The sequence below is a fragment of the Pseudorasbora parva genome, chromosome 24 (genome assembly GCF_024679245.1).
Source record: "Pseudorasbora parva isolate DD20220531a chromosome 24, ASM2467924v1, whole genome shotgun sequence".
In the NCBI taxonomy this organism is placed as follows: Eukaryota; Metazoa; Chordata; class Actinopteri; order Cypriniformes; family Gobionidae; genus Pseudorasbora; species Pseudorasbora parva.
In genome coordinates, this window is record NC_090195.1 from 21512710 (window position 1) to 21534242 (window position 21533).

At 39.3% G+C, this 21533-nt stretch overlaps 1 protein-coding gene across 3 annotated transcripts in view; it reads left to right on the forward strand.

Annotated features, from left to right (window-relative positions):
- Positions 1–21533, forward strand: part of si:ch211-285f17.1 (sickle tail protein homolog) — a 158737-nt gene that overhangs the window by 117951 nt on the left and 19253 nt on the right. For all 3 annotated transcript variants that reach the window (XM_067435478.1, XM_067435479.1, XM_067435480.1), the window contains 5 exons: positions 13922–14673; positions 16681–16785; positions 17111–17160; positions 19887–20050; positions 21098–21273. In XM_067435478.1, the coding sequence (XP_067291579.1) occupies positions 13922–14673; positions 16681–16785; positions 17111–17160; positions 19887–20050; positions 21098–21273 (1247 nt within the window). The remainder of the gene's footprint in view (positions 1–13921; positions 14674–16680; positions 16786–17110; positions 17161–19886; positions 20051–21097; positions 21274–21533) is intronic.

Below are 21533 nucleotides of genomic sequence, written 5' to 3' on the forward strand. Positions count from 1 at the left end.
TTTATTTGAATTATTTTTATAATAAATGTTTTAACGGTTTAACTTTTGATAAATGTAATGTGTCCCTGATGAATAAAAGTATAGATTTCTTTTTTTTTTTTTTTACATACTGGCCCCTTAAATTTTGAACAGTAGTATATACATATGTAAGTACAGTTTGAAAATTGAATAGCCATTTTTAAAATTTGTTAAAGATTTAAGTGTTGATGTTATTGATGTTTTAAAGATTAACTTTAAGTGGGCGTTTGATGACAGCAAAGGTCATCTTAATGTAAAAAAAGGGGATAAATGAGCATGAATGATTCAATCAGCTGATAAATATTGAGTATCGATGGATAAATATAAATAAAAATCCCCGTTGTCGGCCGCTAACCGCATATCATACTTAGCATTTATGTGTTTGGTGGACGTGGTGCTTACTTGTTCAAACAACCTACTAACTAGTCATTTTTTCCAGATCCTTCTCTAATGCCCACATGTTGCCACTTTTCATTTTTTAGCATGCTCAGAAAAATGAACTGAGGGCATTATTTAAATAACAGGTCCCTTCCCGGGCTCCCCTTTTCTTCTCGGTCATCTCCAGGGATCATTCTGCTCTTCACAGTTAGAGTCACCCCCACCCCAGTCACCCCGTTCCAATCCTTTCATGTCCCTCTTTGTCCCCCGGGCCTAATTTCAGGGGGATTGGATCAGGATTGAAGCAGAATTGGTGGAAGCGCTGAATAGAAAGCAAAGGCTTTTTCCTCGTTCCTTTTCCTCCCATAATCCTCTCTAATCTCTTGCCATGCCGGCCCTGTTTGTTTGGTGGTGATGTAACGGAAATTAGATCGCAAGGCTTTAATTTTCTGTCTGTGTTTCCCCAAATTTAACAAGGTAGCCCCAGACTTTTGTCTGTGGTAATCCCCGGTTTGGCTTTGACCAACTCGCACAACTAATATGCATTTGATTAGAACTTTAGACGCAGCATGCCATAAAAGCCCTTAAGGGAAGTTGCACAAGTTCCTGGAAGTGAAGGACTTTGCTTGCTATATTTTTTGTTTGATTTTTGTTTTAAGGTCTTATTAACAATTCTGCCAGGACCACTATTGTCAAAGATTATATAATTAGCATATATTTTAGGTTGGCGGTATGGATCTGTCCTGTGCATCCATGCAGCCTAACATGGATAAGAGCAGGGAGAACAGTGATAAAGCCCCCTAGGTTAAAGGGATACTCCACCGTGCTTTCATATTAAACTATGTTATTCCCTTAATTAAGATGAGTTGATACATACCTCTCTCGTCTGAGGGCGTGCACTTAATCACTCTGACGCACGGTGGCGATCTGATAGCATTTAGCTTAGCTCACTAAGCCCAGTTCATTCACTATGGTACCAAACAAAGATCAAGTTAGAAGCGACCAAACACCTCCACGTTTTCTCTATTTAAATACAGTTACACGAATAGTTGAATGACCAAGTATGGTGACACAAAATAAAACGTGGTGCTTTTCTTAGGGGGTTAAAATGGAACTATAATGTATGGCGGAATAGCACTTTTGTGAGTACTTCAACTCGACGCAGTAAAAAGTCACGCCTGAAAGATCCTCCCTCACATCTTCCCCTCCCCCCTATTGATGGAAATGAACAATAATATCTGTCTGCAGAGCCACAGTTTCACCCCAGCCGCGGTTTTGCCCGACATATGCGCAGTTTCACTACCGCGGTTTTTCCCGCGCATGAGCAGTTTCACTGCAGAGGTTTTGCCTGCGTATGCGCAGTTTGATTACAGCGGTTTTGCCCCGCGCATGCTCAGTTTCACTACAGCGGTTTTGCCCCGCGCATGCGCAGTTTCACTACAGCGGTTTTGCCCGCGCATGCACAGTTTCACTACAGCGGTTTTGCCCCGCGCATGCGCAGTTTCACTACAGCGGTTTTGCCCCACGCATGCACAGTTTCACTACAGCGGTTTTGCCCCACGCATGCACAGTTTCACTACAGCGGTTTTGCCCGCGCATGCACAGTTTCACTACAGCGGTTTTGCCCCGCGCATGCGCAGTTTCATTACAGCGGTTTTGCCCCGCGCATGCACAGTTTCACTACAGCGGTTTTGCCCCACGCATGCGCAGTTTCACTACAGAGGTTTTGCCCGCGCATGCACAGTTTCACTACAGCGGTTTTGCCCCACGCATGCGCAGTTTCACTACAGAGGTTTTGCCCGCGCATGCACAGTTTCACTACAGAGGTTTTGCCCCACGCATGCGCAGTTTCACTACAGAGGTTTTGCCCGCGCATGCACAGTTTCACTACAGCGGTTTTGCCCCACGCATGCGCAGTTTCACTACAGCGGTTTTGCCCCACGCATGCGCAGTTTCACTACAGCGGTTTTGCCCCACGCATGCGCAGTTTCACTACAGCGGTTTTGCCCCACGCATGTGCAGTTTCACTACAGAGGTTTTGCCCCGCACATGCGCAGTTTTACTACAGCGGTTTTGCCCCGCGCATGCGCAGTTTTACTACAGTGGTTTTGCCCTGCGCATGCGCAGTTTTACTACAGCGGTTTTGCCCCGCGCATGGGCAGTTTTACTACAGAGGTTTTGCCCACGCATGGGCAGTTTTCCCCCGCGCATGCACAGATTTACTACAGAGGTTTTGCCCGCGCAAACTGCGGTTTTGCCCCGCGCATGCACAGTTTTACTACAACGGTTTTGCCCGTGGATACATTTTATTTTTAAATCTTAATTCTGTCCTAAAACTATCTATTGATTATTGTTGCTCCTGCTGTTATTTATTTGCATCTGATGTTGCTCAGAGGCCTTAAGGCTCCTTTACTGATATAAAACAATGCTGTCATGAACATTTACATATTTATTTATTTTTACGTTTTTTCTCCAAAAACAAACAGCCTGGTATACGCACCATTTCTCAATCTGAGTGGCAGGATAAATGGTTTTCTTTCAAACTCCCTCTGCACGGCGTGCACACAATTGGATAGCGCTACAACCAACCAGAGCAATGAAGGTGAAGCAGAGCTCCTTGACACATAAAACTTTTTTTTTTACTAGTATCACAAGCGCAACTCTGCTGTCATTATGTTAAGCCCCGCCCACCGACTCTATACAAGATGTGATTGGCCTGACCAGAGTTTGGTTTTTACAGCTCAGACGGTATTGAGGGTTGCTAGACAACACTCGCGGCAGATTAGATTTGCTGCCGCTAGGGTGCGTCTAGATTTCTAGGCTAGCTCTGCAGTCAGACCCTTCTCGAAATGAGAGAGTGAGGGGGAGATGTGAGGGAGGATTTTTACTTGATTTCATGTCACTTTTCGAGTATGTTTGTTTGCAATGTTAGAAGTTGAAAGGTGCATTGTTTGTGTCACGTGTCCATGTCTAAGTGGATTAAAGGATGGTGAGTGATGCCTTCCTCGTATATGTGCACGTTTAAAGGGTGAGAGAAAGAATACAAAAGATAGAGACTATTATCTGTGTTCTGACAAGAGAGTGAGAACAAGTTTTTCAGACAGTTGCCAAAGTTCACAGGATGTGTCTGTTTTTGAGAAGGTGGCAGTTTAAAGAGAAGCTTTATGTGTGTTTTGTATGTTAGTATTTTACTTTTAGGCAAATGTGTGGATGTAGAAGTGTTTGATCTTGGGTCGCCCTCAAGTTCAGGCACAAATAGTAATGCATTTTACAAGAAGAAAGTGTCAACTAAGTGTAACAGGCTTCACAATTGTACCATGTTGAGGTAAGCAGGGTTCCTTGTCACTATTAAAAAGCATGTTCCACCTTCAAAAGGTTATTGCATAACAACAATCAAGGCTTTAAGTTTGGTACAAGCCCTCACATGCTTTACCATGTGACTGACATGGATCATAGGTTTGACGCCCAGCTCATATTGTGTGTCTGTAAAAACAGATCTGCCACTTTGCACGAATAGGATACGACCTGCACAAATAAAATACGAACTGAAGAATTTAAAATAATAAGTCATATAAGCTGCTTCACTTCAGAAAACAATATACGTTTTCATTATTGTGTTACTTGCATTTTTGGGACGGCTGTTTTTGAAACACTTAATTGATACAAATGTTACAATTATATTTCTCACATTATCAATTAAGTAGATTATGTCAAGAAAGATTACTTTTTTGTATGCTTTTAATTAAAAACGGGAGGGTGTGCACAACAAATGAAAACATTGTATTTTGTGCCTCTAATACTGTAACGAGACACCCGTAGTTATTGATTGTGCCAGCTGGCTAATAGGTCTTATAGGTACATGGATTTTATATGAATATTCTGGTCTGTATGTATACCAGAGTAATGTGATTTTGGACGCCAGCCACAGCGTTTTTTGCTAGTTTCAGCAGGGCCGGCTCTAGCTCTTTGGTTGGCCTAGGCGAGATGGAGTTTTGCGGCTCCTAACCGAGAAACACTTGTTATTAAACATATTTTAAACGCTTTATTTCCACTTTTCTAATATTTTCTCAATTTTTATTGAAAATAAATATCCGATCTGATATGTGATGGGAAAAGGGAATAGAGCGAGTGTGGCAAAAGGCGGATTCGAACCTCTGATCGATTTGCGTCAAAACTTGATGACATGCGTCTTACCCCTACACTATAGACACAGTAAAGAACTAGGTGATTTACGTAATTTTGTCTGGCCAAATCAATCGTTTAGTAAACGACAGTATGTTTGTGTTTAATGTAAATAATATGGCCTCTATCGTTACTCCAGTAAAAAAAAAACAGAGAGAGGACCCACTTTTTATTTGCTTCTGTGTAGAGAGCATTTGTACTTTTCATAACTAGCATGCATACATTATTCACATTTATAATGTACTGGACTTTTGATATTTAAATGACATCCATGTAGGTTATTATAGATTATTGTCAGTGAAGTTATGTTTGTAATATGTAGTAATATGTAGAAAACTAGCAAGTGATAGCTTAGTGACAGTATTAATGATATTAATAAAATTAATATTAGTTGATAATATTGATAATATTAAGTAAATGTATTTAGTTTGACAACTTATTGGCTGAGATAAAAAGACTTACCTCTATACTGGGCTTTCTTTTGATCTTCTTCCTTTCTCTTTTTCCGTCCCTGTGCATCCGCGGGTTTAGACGCCTCATTTTTGATGAACCAATAATCAGTAATCACCATCAATTCAATCTAATAATCAGGTTGATAAGTAATTAAACGTGTGGCTGAGGGGGCGCCCTATGATGATCATGTTTAATAAACATTATGTTGTATTTCGCTTGTTCCGATTCTATGCTTAATGGGAAGTAATGGGCGGCACTAGAGGGCTCTCGCGCCGCTAACACAATTGTCGCCCTAGGCAACCGCCTAGCTCGCCTATAGCAAACGCCGGCCCTGAGTTTCAGCCCGATGCAGTTATCATTTTCATGTCTAGCGCCACAATAGCAAATGCACTCACGCCCATCTGTTCTCCCATGGTCTGAAACAAGGTGTGTTCAAGCGCATTATTGGCGTGTTGCTATTTTGAGGCAACTGAAAATTACTGTCTAACAAAACCCTAGTCTAAAGTCAATAGCGCAGTATTTTTTCTGTTTTTTAAAGGGCGTGTTAGTAATATGTCCCTGTAGGGTTGATGCACAACGCGCATGCACTTGGCTTATTACACACACAGGGATGCGCAGCAGCACACAAACATTTTAAAATGTTTAACATAAAAGGATTCCTCTCTGAAGAAGCGCTCAGTCTTTCCGCTCGCAAATGCCGCCATGTAAATAATGAATCCGCCACGGTGCAAGTGCAACTGGCTTTTAAAGGGAATGGGAGATGAGATTCTGATTGGTTTGTTGCACCTTGTGTCCAAAACACACTTATGACTCATTATGAGACTAGGTACAACCTTTTTGGACCATGTGCCTGTCACACTGACCGTTTTTTCCATTGTTAAAATAGCAAAAGTGGATTGGACACGCTTTAAGTGCGCCATGCGCTTCCGATCATGTCCTCATATCGTTAAAATAGGACCCATGATGTAAATGTCTTTAAACTTTGTACAGATGATTTTAGCCTCTTCTTAGCCAATCAAAAAGCAGGAAATCATTGCAGTTTCATGTCACATGAGAGTCATACCTCTCTTTCCATCTTCCCCTTTGTGGGAAACATTCAATATCAACACACAGCAGTGGACATCCATAAACAATGGTTTATTCGCATGAAACCTGAGCATGAATCAATATGCCAATGAAAACGTTAGGACATAATTATGAGTGTATATGTAACATAATAAGACACATGATTAATGGTTTATTGACGCGTCTTTGTCAGGCGCAACAGGCTAAATGACATGTTGTGTAAGTAGGGAAGTATATCCAGTAGGGAGGATTGCCTGCAAATCTCCCAGTATAATTGTGTTTGTTTGAGTAATTCAAATATGGCAATCAAGCTTGATTTGAGGCCAGAACGCATGATGAAGGCCATGCAATAAACACACACTCTGATGTTTTGACCACAGTTGTTGTTATTGTAACTGTCAGGGGACAAGAGATCCATTATGCTTTCATCCAGTGATTATGCTGAAGTACACATACACACATAAATGTGCATGAGCGAACACACACACAGAACACATGATCAGCCAGTCTCAGTTCAAGCAGACATGGAGATACTCAGACAGACTTAACAGACTAATCAAATAAGCCCTGCACCTGTTTAAACACACAGTTTATGTCTGTGACAGAGGGAAAGAAAATGAGTGAGTCTTGATCCTTGTTGTAACTTCCTGTTGATAGCCTACTTGATAAGACCATTTTTATTATGATTATGCAAGAATTTAAGAGTGGAAAGTTAACAAACAGAATTGGACTGGCATAATATTAAATATTTCCTAGCAGATAACAGAAAAGCATAATAAAGCAAGAAGCAAATATAGAATCAGAATAAATAAAACATAACAGTACACTGTAAAAAAATAAAATAATAATAAAACAAATAAGTTACCTGGTTGCCTTCAAATTTTGAGTTCACTGAAATTAAAAATTTGAGTTAAACAATGAACATTTTTTGAGAATTGAAAACCTTTATTCAAATATTTTTAAAAGGTTTTGTAAGCATATTGGTTAATTGTGTTTTATTTGTGATGACGTTTTATGTGGTTCAGATACAATAATATTTTGAGTTTCTATTTATTAAACCAATTTCCTTCATTGTATCAACTCAATTTTTTTAATTCAGTAAATTTAAAGGCAACCAGGTTACTAACTTCTTAAAGTTAAACAAACAGTGTTTTTTTACAGTGTAGGTTACCGGTACACTTTATTTTACGGTGTCAATACAGGGTAATTATATTTTTAAATACTGAGTAATATTGAGTAAAGTTTAGCGTTTGTTTGAGGGTTAGTTGCATGTAATTATGCATAATTTTACTGTTATTAACAGCATTATGCATTATTGCATGCAACTGACCCTGTAATATGTAACAAGGACACTGTAAAATAAAGTGTTACCTAAAATTAATATAAATTAATACAGGAAAAAAGGACCAACTAGGGGTTTTCTGCAAGTTCTAGTTAAACTATTAAATCACAGATATTTAAGGCATTCTTTTTCATAATTCATTTGAGCGATATGAAATAATGACACAGGTCCTTGTGAAATATGTAGAAAAGTTATACGCCCAAAACATATGAATGTAAACGTTTCTATGGAGGGTTTTCTTGTATGTAACACAATTCTCTTTGTGTAATAAAATCTGCATATATTTTATTTAAGTGATTTAAATGGGATTGTTGTAACAGTGTATATACAGTTTGAATCTGTGTGTATCCATACTACCTACATGCGCACACATCTGAGCTTACACGTATGCAACCGCATGCCAGTCTGTTAAAAAAGAAAGCAGATTATTGTGCAGCGTGACTGACCACAGTTTACAGACGACAGTTAATTTGAAACAGACCCATAAAAACCAGTGCAGTTTGCTGAATTCAGCTCTCTGCAAGGAACGTATGGTCAAACTAGTCTCGCTTAGCCAGACCTTTTGACTGTCTGCATGAAGTTTTGTCCCGTTTGCTGATTTTTCTGGCCAAACAACATCAGCTAAAGTGACCGACTGCGGTGTTTTTTATTTTTGGCATCTAATAGGATTTTGGATAAATCTAAAATTGATCATATCGCACAGGTCTGTGTCAATATTAATGGTGTCTTTCTGGTCATAGGTTTTCAACTTGGCCTTGTGGTATTTTATCTATAAAAAGAGGAGCAGAAAATGAGTGGAAAAAGAGGGCATCAGTCTTTAATCCCTCTTGGGCCAAACTCAAACCAAATGTTCTCATTCCGTCATCTTTTGATTTCTTTATTTATCACAGGTTTAATGTTTCATGTCAACCTTCCTCCAGCAAAATTCTCTACCTTTTAAGGTAATGCAGAGAGAAAATGAAGAGATGAGAACCCGGAGAGGTTGAGACAGGCAAGAACTTTCATGTTATTCAGATAGTGTTGCTCAGGTAACATCTGGAGATGATTGTATGCCTTCCAGTGTATTAAACTCCAGCTAATATAATCTGCTCTCTATAACCGGTGGGCTGATAAATGTGTGTGTGTGTGTGTGTGTGTGTGTGTGTGTGTCTGTGTGTGTGTGTGTGTGTGTGTGTGTGTGTGTGTGTGTGTGTGTGTGTGTGTGTGTGTGTGTGTGTGTGTGTGTGTGTGTGTGTGTGTGTGTGTGTGTGTGTGTGTGTGTGTGTGTGTGTGTGTGTGTGTGTGTGTGTGTGTGTGTGTGTGTGTGCCCTTGTTTATATTACATTGTGGGGACCAAATGTCCCCATTAGGATAGTAAAACCTGAGATCACCTATTTGGGGACCAACGTGCGGTCCCCACTTTTCAAAAGGCGTATAAATCATACAGGATGAGTTTTTCTGAGAAAGTAAAACTGCAGAATGTTTCCTGTGATGGGTAGGTTTAGGGGCAGTGTAGGGAGATTGAATGTACAATTTTTTTCTACAAAACCATTATGTCTATGGAGAGCCCCCACAAAGATATTGAACCAGACATGTGTGTGTGCGTGTGTGTGTGTGTGTGTGTGTGTGCGCATGTGCGTGTATAAACACATTTTAGTTCATTTTGGTGTAACTGACGTTCAAAAGAACAGAATTCTTTAGAACTTTATATTCATTAAATAATAAAAAAAGCTATTTTCAACATTAATAATAATAATAAATGTTTTTAAGCAGCAAATAAACAAATATTGATGTGCAGAGAATCATGTGACACTGAAGACGGACCTTTTGGCTGCTGAAAATCTAAAACAGTAAAACAGTTAAAATTGTATATTACTGTTTTTAGTGTGCAAATAAGTGTTCAAATAAATGCATCCTTGGTGAGCATGACATTGGAGAGGTGAGAGGAAATGTTGGGAGTGTGAACAAGCATACACACATCACATACCATGTCACCCTTCAGAATGTTATAGTTTTAAGTGTCAGAACATAATAAAAATCATCTAGTCGTTAGCAGGTCTAAAAATTAGGTAAATACAACCTCAGATAAACAACAACACATGACATTACAAAAAACACAAAATGGAAAAGAAATATGACAAACTAAGTACACCCTATGATTCAATTGCTTTTAGAGCCACTGTTAGCAGCAACACGTTGAAGGAATCGTTTTCATGACAGTTTAAGTCTTTCACATCATTCTGCAAGAATTTTGGCCCGCTTTTCTTTAAAATGCTGCTTCAGTTCAATGAGGTTTGCAGGCATTTATTTATGCACAGTTCTCTTAAGGTCCCGCCACAACCTTTCAGTCGGGTGGAAGTCTGGACTTTGTCTGGGCCAAACACCTTGATTCTTTTCTTTTTCAGCCATTCTGTTGTAGATTCGCTGGTGTGCTTGAGTTCATTGTTCTGACTCAATTTCGGACAGATGGCCTCCTGTTTGACTTTAGGTGCCCAGGTCCTGTACCTGCAAAACAAGCTAAAAATTATCAGAGCTCCATCAGCGTGATGGACAGTTGGTATGAGGTGTTTGTGTTTATGTGCTGTCTTTAGGTTTTGCCTAACATGGCGCTGTGCTTTATGGCCAAACATCTCCACTTTGGTCTCGTCTGTCTAAAGGACATTGTTCAAGAAGTCTTGTGGTGAAACCCAAGCCGTGCTGCCATGTTCTTTTTAGAGAGTAGAAACGCTCGCAAACCCTTCCAAACAATCCACACTTGTTCGGTCTTTTTCTAAATGAACTTCATGAACTTTAACATTTAACATGTTAACTGAAGCCTGTAGAGTCTGAGATGTAGCTCTTGGGTGTTTTGCAGTTTCTCTGAGCAGTTCACAGTTTGACCTTGCTGGGACGTCCACTGCCAGGAAGATTGGCAGATTGTCTTGAATGTTTTCCACTTGTGAATAATCTCCCTCACTGTAGAATGATGGACTTCAAATTGTTTGGCAATTGCTATATAACCATTCTCAGGTTGATGACAGCAACAGTTGCTTCTCTAAGATCATTGCTGATGTCTTTCCTCCTTGGCATTGTGTTAACACACATCTGGATGCTTCAAACTGACAAAACTTCCTCTTAATTGCTCTGGAAGCAGAAAAGGTGTACTGTTTGACACACATGGCTTAGTCCACCATAGCCTAGTTTTTGTTTATGACACAATGTAATATGTAATGTGTTGTTGTTTATCTGAGGTGGTATTTACCTAATTTAAGACCTGCCAAGGACCAGATGATATTTTTGTATGTCCTGAATCCTGATACATAAAACCATAGAATTCAAAAGGGTGTCCTTTCTTTATATATATGTATATGTATATACAGTTCAGGCCAAAAGTTTGGACACATTACTATTTGTAATGTTTTTGAAAGAAGCTTCTTCTGCTCATCAAGCCTGCATTTATTTGATCAAAAATTCAGATTTTTTTAAAATATTGTTATATATTGTTACAATTTAAAATATTTGTGTTCAATTTATTATACTTTAAATGATCATTTATTTCTGTGATGCAAAGCTGAATTTTCAGGATCGTTCCTCCAGTCTTCAGTGTCACATGATCTTTCAGAAATTATTCTAATATTCTGATTTATTATGAGTGTTGGAAACAGTTCTGCTGCCTAATATATTCGATGAATAAAAGGTTCAAAAGAACTGCATTTATTCAAAATAAAAACATATTTTTTAAATAATATAAATCTCCTTTACTATCAATTTTTATCAATTTAACACATCCTTGCTGAATAAAATTATTGATTTATTTCAAAAAAAAGAAAGAAAAAAATGACTGACTTACCCCAAATTACTGACCAGTGGTGTATATTGTTGTTACAAAAGATTTCTATTTTTTAAAACATTTTCTTCTTTTTTTCTTTTTTTTTTTACTTTTTATTCATCAAAGTATTATAAAAAAATATCACAGGTTATGAAAAAATATTAAGCAGCAGAACTGTTTCCAACTTTGAAAATGAATCCTCATATTAGAATGATTTCTGAAGGATCATGTGACACTGAAGACTGTATGTGTGTATGTTTTGGCCTGTATGTGTGTATATAAATATATATATATATATATATATATATATATATATATATATATATATATATATATATATATATATATATATATATATATATATATATATATATATATATATACATATACATATACACACACAGTATATGTACAAAGCGGTAAACTCAGCGAGTGAATTGCGTATTTATTTATAAAATTCACCACTATGGTTATAGGATGTTGCAGAAAAGCATGCTGGTGTCCTGAAGCAGAAAAAGACTTGGAAGTCTCACCTGTTTTGGGCGTAGCCTGAGTGCTGACTCACCCCTGCACAAAGCTCTCATTGTTTCAGATATAGAGAGACAGGGCGCCGCTTCAAGGCCAAGGAACATTATTTTGTCCTCTTTCTATTATTTTACAAATCTCTTTGGCTTAAAGAGCATTATTTCCTGTTTCTTTTGTATATCTCCACTTTGTTTGTTTTCTATTTTTGGATTAGCCAAACATAGTCAGACATTAGCCCTGTTTAAAACTGCTTTGCTCTCTTTAGGCTTCATAAGCAGTCTAAGGTTGCATCATAATTAAAATGGAGCCTGATTTGATTTGGTGCTTTTGGTTTAAACAAGTTACTGATTAAAGAAAAAAAAAAAAAAACAGGTTTTGTGCTAAATGAAATTAGGCCTGAGGTGATGAAAAAAGTCTGAATGACTTTTTTGTTTCTTTGTCATTTAATGCACTGAAAAAGGAAACACATCTAGTTTCACTCTGAACCAGTTTTCCTCTGAATTCTTTTCATCTGTCAAGTCATATGGTTTTTCCTGTTGCTCCTCATTGCTAAGTTTGGAGACCGATACATCGAAGTTTGTCTGTCTAGTATCCTCAGGCGTGAAGTTCTGCATTCTGCAGCTGATCGTACATCTTTCATCTGCTCAGGTCATACTTGAAGAGTTTCAAAATTTTCCTTTTACTTTTTGCTGCACTCAGTACTTACCAGATGCAGATACAACTGAAGAATTATTTGTAAGTCATCTTAATCATACTATGTTGTTTTTTTCCCGTTCTTCGTCTGTTGCATTTACTAATTGTTTCTGAATTAAATGGCAGTTTATCAGTGCCTTATCAATCCATCTTTGCTTGTAGTAGATTGTGGTAAACCACTAGCATTGTTCAAAAGACGCTGTTTAATGTTATACTATACCCACTATTGACTTTTTAATTAAACTGTGGGATGTATATGAACCATGCCTCTTGTCTCGATGCACAAACACACACATACTTGCACTTTTTTTTTCAAAATATAAGCTTACATCTGAAGCGTATTAGTGTGATTAGTCTAGTCTGTGGGACCTTCTTGGGTGGTCAGGTCAGATCAGGCTGCCCATGCGTGCTGCCTGTTAAAAAAAGGTTACAGGTGCTCTGAATTTAGCCGGAGAACAATGACATATTATTTGATCCAAGAAGAAGTTTTTTTTTCTTTAAACCATGAATACTATGGTCTCTCAGTCTTTCTTTCTTTGACGTCTCTCAGACCTTTAATTTCGCATGTGAGATGGAAATGTAACACTCATTTCTCACTGTGATGGCTGAACAGAAAAGCCTTTCTAGTCTACACTGGAACTTTGAAGAGGTTCAAAGTTCCAGTTTACTTGTATGTTTATTCAACAGTATTGTTGTTGTTAACTAAAACTATTAAAAATTGTGCTTGCTAATTGAAATAAAGTTAAAATAAAATATATATTTTGGATGAAAAACTTAAACAAAAATGTCATTTTAGTATTAACACTGATTTCGAACCTTGTACTTTAGTATATTTTTATTCTCTTATTTTCTCTAATATATATCTATTTTTTAAATGATTTAATACTTGTTTATGGTTCTAAAAGTAGAAATGTGGACATAAATATAATTTGCATGTGATTTTAGCAAGTATTTTCTAAAGTTCTTAAGTTCATAATTGTTTAGATTTTGTGGGGGCTGCATACACTGTCAGAAAAAAGGTACAGTTCTGTTACTAGGGGGGCACCCTAAATTACAAAACCGAAAAGGTACTAATACACACTCTTAAATTACTAATATGTACCTTTAAGGTTCTAATACGAATTATTAAAGTCCTGATATGTACCTTTTAAGTTACTAATATGTACCATTTAGGGGTAAGTAAGGTTCAAAGATGTATCTTTTCACTTTTGTAGCTTAAGGTACTGCCCCAGTGACAGCACTGTACTTTTGAGAGTGTAAGCCACCTTGTGGCTATATATTACCTAATACAATTAATATGTTATATTCACATGACATATATGAATACATTGTGTAATTTGAACATATATCTTATTTTGCCTGATGAAAAAAAACACACACAAAAACAGCAGCCTGGTTTACAGGGTTTATTTCAGCTGGATTTGATTTTTTTTTTACCCTCCTTTAATGTGAAATCTTATATCCTCTCTCTCTTTCAGGTTCACAGGGAGATGATGTATGCTGGACGGGATGGTCATCCTCTTCGGCAGCCCCCGATGGGTCCTCCTCCACCCCACATGCAGGGCTCCATGTCCCCTACCACACCTCATGTGATGCCCCCCTCTCCGTCTCGCATTCCCTTCGGTCCGCGGGCCTCAGGCGGCGGGGTTGCCACAATGCCACGTGAGCGAGCCGGACACACACTGCCTGCGCCCGCGCGCGCATCTTCCCCCTGCCCGAGCGCCATCCTCGAGCGGCGTGACGTCAAACCTGACGAAGATGTCGCTGCGAAGAGCATGTCTCTTCCCGCCCGAGCTGAAAGTCATTATGCTGACCCATATATGTTACACCACCAGGCCCTTCCCCCTGATGCAGTAGACCACGCCTACCACCGCACCACCATACGCTCTTACAGTAACCCCGGTGTTCCTATGGAGCCCCCGGACCACCATCCACTCTTCCGTCAGAAAAGTAGGAAGTACACGGATAGTCAGCTTCCTATGCTTGGCTCCAAAACTCCACCCTCTTCCCCACACCGGATGGGTGAGATGCGAATGATGGACATTCACACAGGCCAACCACAGAGTTCCATGACTCTGGAGAGGGCCTCACCTGTCAGACAATCATTTAGGAAGGAATCTCCTGTTACAATGGATACCATGGTAAAGACAAGGGGTGGCATGGGGTCCCCTGCCACCCCGGATATTCAGGTTCACAATCCCCTGGCCCCCTCAGCAGACCCTCAGACACGGTGAGTCAATCTTTAACAGCAAACAGGGATATCTGAGCATGGAAATAACTAACAGGATACATTAGCATCCATGACATGTTCATAATCTAACTCTGCATCAGTATGTTGTCTTCCACTGCATCATGCCATTCCCTAACTGCATCCAAAACACATCGACAATGTCTCATCTAAATACTAGCAGCCATTATTATGTTCATATCAATTATTTACCTCTGTGTTTTCAAGTATATAGCCTTACGTAACTCACAAAAGACTTTGAACCATATTTCATTCAGCGTTGTTTTACTGCGTTGGTTAAGTGGACTTAATAATACCCTTTATGCTTTGATGTGTCCTGTAAGTCAGACTTATTGTGCTTGGCGATGTACTTACTAGTAGAGAAAAGTCAATACAGAGAGTCAACATGTTGAACTGTTTTTACAGAGCGGAGCACATGCAGGCCAGGCGTTTCTAACATTATCTTGTAAAGCAAAGAAATAGTTGTTTGAACAGTTTGTGCATTGGCACAGAAAGGGCAAATGGGAAGTCCTATGGGAATTGGTGTTTGGTGTTCAAACTGTTGCCATAAACATCATGAGAGTTTAATTTATTTACACTCACCTAAAGGATTATCAGGAACACCATACTATTGCTGTGTTTGACCCCCTTTCGCCTTCAGAACTGCCTTAATTCTACGTGGCATTGATTCAACAAGGTGCTGAAAGCATTCTTTAGAAATGTTGGCCCATATTGATAGGATAGCATCTTGCAGTTGATGGAGATTTGTGGGATGCACATCCAGGGCACGGGGCTCCCGTTCAACCACATCTTAAAGATGCTCTATTGGGTTGAGATCTGGTGACTGTGGGGGCCATTTTAGTACAGTGAATTCATTGTCATGTTCAATAAACCAATTTTAAAATTATTCAAGCTTTGTGACATGGTGCATTATCCTGCTGGAGGTAGCCATCAGAGGATGGGTACATGGTGGTCATAAAGGGATGGACATACTCCAGTCAGAAACAATACTCAGGTAGGCCGTGGCATTTAAACAATGCCCAATTGGCACCAACGGGCCAAAAGTGTGCCAAGAAAACATCCCCCACACCATTACACCACCACCACCAGTCTGCACAGTGGTAACAAGGCATGATGGATCCATGTTCTCATTCTTTTTACGCCAAATTCTGACTCTATAATCTGAATGTCTCATCAGAAATCGAGACTCATCAGACCAGGCAACATTTTTCCAGTCTTCAACTGTCCAATATTGGTGAGCTTGGACATGCCAAAGCATACTTTGCTGCATACCTAGGTTTTAACGAGTAGTTATTTCAGTCAAAGTTGCTCTTTTATCAGCTTGAATCAGTGGGCCCATTCTCATCTGACCTCTAGCATCAACAAGGCATTTTCGACCCACAGGACTGACTGGATGTTTTTCCCTTTTCACACCATTCTTTGTAAACCCTAGAAATGGTTGTGCGTGCATACTCAGACTGGCCGTCTTGCACCAACAACCAGGCCACGCTCAAAATGGCTTAAATCACCTTTCTGTCCCATTCTGACATTCAGTTTGGAGTTCAGGAGATTGTCTTGACCAGGACCACACCCCTAAATGCATTGAAGCAACTGCCATGTGATTGGTTGATTAGATAATGGCATTAATGAGAAATTGAACAGGTGTTCCTAATAATCCTTTAGGTGAGTGTATGTGTGTATTTGGTGTGACAAGTTAATGTTTTTAATGTTTTGTGTTTATTTGTACAGGAGTCCAGATCATACTCCCTTTCCTTCGCTTAATTCTTTTTGCAGTTAAAATTAACCAACAATCATTTAAGGAAGTAATTTGTTATTTAAATGCGGTGGATATATTTCTAAGAATATGTATTTATACGTAAAAAGCCTTAGATGACTGAGCCATCTCATGAGGTACATAGTCCCACTGTTATTTCAATATGCTTTCCCCTCGTCCACCCCCACACGCACCCCATCAGTAGTAAGAGTGCGATATGCTCTATCTCTCTGCAGAGAGAGAATGAAGGCCATGGAGGAGCAAATAGCCAGTCTGACTGGTCTTGTGCAGCACGCTCTCTTAAAGAGCCACAGCACTAACAGCAACAAGGAACACCCCAGGTAAGCAGGGCAGGCTGGGTAATGTAGTTCCCAGAATATCGCAACGTTTCCCAAATCAAATAGGAAAAGAAAATAGGAGGGCTATAATGGATTATTGGTGATGGTATTCAGACACTGAGTCAGACTTGGTGGGTAAGATGACTACTAACTGTGCATGAACTAAATTGACTACTCATCCTCACTGTAACCGGTGTCTGTATGAATGGCAATGCCTGTGCCACTGTAACAAAGACTAACTTCAAGTGTTTTGTTCAGTAATTTTATCTGTGTGTGTAAATGTTTGCATAATGTACATTTAGTTTTGATATCTTTTACATTTTTCCAGCGAGAAACCAGTAAAGTCCGGATCACCGGCTCACAGCACATCTAGCACAGGTAATTTTCTTTCTTTTCACCCCTCCCAGAACCCCAGACCCCATCTGTTTGGTATGGTGGCTCTCACAGCAGCCGAATGTAATACAGTGGCTGTGAGGGCATCCCAACAATTCTACATCTCCCTTTCAACTGTCGCACATAAATGCTGCCTGCCACAAGTTCTCCCACTCTTTCCTCCAAATATACACTCTACCGTGAGCACAGAGAGCGAGTCCCTCAGACAGCATAAGCCACAAAAGAACAAACATGTCTACACGCTGTCTTGCGCACACACATAAATATGTACTTTTGCAAAAACTGACCTGAATTTTGTTTATCAGTTGTGCTCAGTCTAGTTTGAAATGTAATCTTGCCAAGTGTTCTGGTCAAATATGGGTACAACAACAAATATCTCAAATCCTCAAGCTTAGGGCCAATATACAATGAATTGCCAAAAGTATTCTGACACCCTTCCAAATCATTTAATTCAGGTGTTTCAATAACTTCCATGGCCACAGGTGTATAAAATCAAGCACCTAGGCATGTAGACAGCTTCTACAATCATTGGTGAAAGAATGGGTCGCTCTCAGGAGCTCAGTGAATTCAAGCGTGGTTCAACCATGAAAGGTTGCCACCTGTGCAATAAGTCCATTCGTGAAATGTCCTCACTACTAAACATTCTACGGTCAATTGTTGTGGTATTATAACAAAGTGGAAGCAATTAGCAACTCAGCTATGAAGGGGTAGGCCACGTACAATCACAGAGCGGGGTCAGCGCATGCTGAGTATGTACAGTGCACAGATGTCGGCAACTTTCGGCAGAGTCAACAGCTACAGACCTCCAAACTTCAAGTGGCCTTCAGATTAGCTCAAGAACAGTTCGTAGATAGCTTCATGGAATGGTTTTCCATGGCCGAGCAGCTGCATCTAAGCCTTACATAACCAATTGCAATGCAAAGCGTTGGATGCAGTGTTGTAAAGCAGTGGTTCTCAAACCTGTGCTGGGGACCCTGCACCACTGCACATTTTGTCTCCCTCATCTAACACACCTGAATCAACTCATCAGCTCGTTAGTAGAGCCTGCAAGACTTGAATTGGGTGTGTCTTCTGAGGGAGATATACAAAATGTGCAGTGGTGAGGGGTCCTCAGGACAGGTTTGAGAACCACTGATGTAAAGCACGCCACTGCTGGACTCTACAGCAGTGGAGATGTGTTCTCTGGAGTGGCGAATGATGCTTCTCTGTCTGGCAATCCGATGGACGAGTTTGGGCTTGGTGGATGCCAGGAGAATGGTATTTGCCTGACTACATTTTGCCAATTCCTTTGGTGGAGGGGAGATTGTGACGTTGGGGTTATTTTTCAGGAGTTGAGTTTGACCCTTTAGTTCCAGTGAAAAGAACTCTTAATGCTTCAGCATGCCAATCATAGACTGTAAAAAAATATGGACGTAGTGTCCGTGACGTCACCCATAGAATTCCGATAAGCCGATCTGAAGCTTAAAGTAGAGACCAGCTGAGCGTTGCCATCTTGAGAGCGAGTCATCGCGTGTCACTCCCGGATAACAGGAAAATGGGCAAATATGGGCGGAGCTTAGGTGACGCAATGACTAAAGATGCCGGATAAATGGCTATCCACCTGTCATTCAAAGTAACCACGCCCTTAATTATGCAGAACTTAAAGTCTTTATATGACGTAAACAAATGAGTTATAAAAAAATTCACCCCCTCACAGTTGTCCTGAAGGTCAAAATTAGCCATAAAGGCCAAAACCAAAACATGGTTTTTTTCTGCTGTAAAGTTGGGAATTTTTTACATGGGGCTAAATAAGATTCTGCTCCCTTCTGGAGCCTGTCCCTAGTGGTCAGTCGAAGAATTGCAGTTCCGTTTCCACATTACTTCCGTATTGGCTACAAGAGAGATCGCGGGAGGTTGCTGCTTGATACCAACACATGTTGGACAATTTCATGCTCCCAAATTTGTGGGAACAGTTTGAGGATGGCCCCTCCCTGTTCCAACATGACTGTGCACCAAGGCACAAAGCAAGTCCATAAAGACATGGATGAGCGAGTTTGGTGTGGAGGAACTTGACTGGCCTGCACAGAGTCCTGACCTCAACCTGATTGAACAACTTTGATATAGAGCGGAGATTCATATCAAATCTCCAGAGCGGGGTCAGCGAATGCTGTTGGACAAGAAGGCCAGGCCAGGCCTTCTCGTCCAACATCAGTGACTGACCTCACAAATGCGCTTCTAGAAGAATGGTCAAAAAATCCCACTCACACACTCCTAACCCTTGTGGAAAGCCTTCCCAGAAGAGTTGAAGCTGTTATAGCTGTAAAGGGTGGGCCTACTCCAAATTAAACCCTATGGATTAAGAATGGGATGTGATTCATGTTCATGTGCATGTAAGGGCAGGCATCCCAGAGCTTTTGGCAATATAGTGTATGTGAATATATATTTGTTTAAGTACTCAAATTGATTAAATCAGCTATAATTTCTTGAACTGCACGGATAATATGGTCCCTTTTTAAATGTTTACTTTTTAAATCTATAAATCTTGGATTGCCACAATATTCCCAGAAACCCATCTGCATAACTGTCCCACACATAAATTTCAGAGCAAAGTTTGACTTTGGCACCGTTTTACCTTATAGGCCATGAAATATTACATATTTCATAGGTCATGTTATTGAAATATTACATATTTCATAGGTCATGTTTTTTGTGTGTTTTTATGCTTTGTTTAGGAGGTTCTCCAGTATTAGCACTAAAAGTTGCTGCAGCACCTCCTGAGCGTAGCCCCGCCCCTACTCCACCACTAGGCCCCGCCCCCTTGCATGTTAACCTTCACCTGTTCAGGAGGAATGTCTCTGAGCTCCGCCTCCAACTGCAACATATCAGACAACTACAGGTAATAAAAGTGCCAATCAGTTAGTATAATAAGAAATCTGCAGTTTTTTATTTTATTCAACATTTGTTCTTATTTATGTTGACGATAACATGAAACAACATTCATAATTAATTTAACTAGTGTAATGTGACACATTGACGTGTAAAACTTAATATTCAGTGCAAAATAATTTATGGAGGGAATTAATTTGATCCATTAGGATTTTATTGAGTGTGAAAAATGGGCTTTGATTTTATGGGGTAATATTGTTATTCTCTTGCGCTGGCTTTAACAGCTGAAAGTAAATGTTAAAAAAACAGGTTAACTGTTAAATTGTGCAATAATTATTTTTTTCTTTACATTTAGATTTTTTTTAAAAAAAGAAAAAAGACACTAATACTTTTATTCAGCAAGGATGCATTAAATTGATCAAAAGTGACAGTAAATACTTTTATAATGTTGCAAAGGGTTCTATTAAATGCTGTTCTTTTGAATTTTATATTCATCAAAAATCCTGGAAGAAAAAATGTATCACTTTCTACAAATGTATGAAGCAGCACAATTTCTGATTTCTGGAGGATCATGTGACAAAAGACTGGTGTAATGGAAAAAATAAGCGGTAACACTTTACAACAAGGTTGTATTTGTTAACATCAGTTAATGTATTAGTTAACTAATGTATTAGTTAACACGTCAGTTAATAAAAATCTGGCTGTTTATAGTTTGTTAATGTTAGTTCACATTACATTAACTAATGTTAACGCAATTTTAATAATGCATTAGTAAATGTTGAAATGAACATTAACAAAGATAAAATATGCTTTATAAGTGCAGTTCATCATTAGTTCATTAGTTCATGTATATTGTAAAATGTTACCAATTAAGCTTTCCATCACAGGAATACATTTTTAAATATATTAAAATAGCTTTCATTTTAAATTGTACTAAAATTTCAAAAAAAAAATATGAAATGCAGCCTTGGTGAGAGTAAGAGACATTTAGAAAATCTTACAGGCTTTTGAATGATAGTGTATGCTGTAAAAAATGGTTACGTGTATGTGTTTTCAGCTTCAGAATCAGGAGTGTGTGCGTGCTCAGATAAAGCGTGCAGAGCAAGAGATCAGTGTGAAGCTTGCTGAAATACTGAAACGACAGGACGATCCGACACAGAAACAGAGGACGCTGATGGAGGAAGAGAGACACCGATATCTCGGCATGGAGGAAAGAGTTCTCACACAGCTTGGGTACGACACACACCCACACACACATACTCTCTGTCTGGGGAATCGGAAATTCACTTTCCTGTGGGCAAACAAATGCCTTTTATACTCAATCATTCCTTAGACGATTCATTACAGCCGCTCTTTTAACTCATTATAGCCCTGCTGCACGTAAACCATAATTAAATCCCGCATTAATTTAGCTGGTTAACAAGCGTGTTCTCCAGACAGCTTGAAACATTCAATACAGAACTCAGTGGGAATTAACACTAGCCAGAGATCAG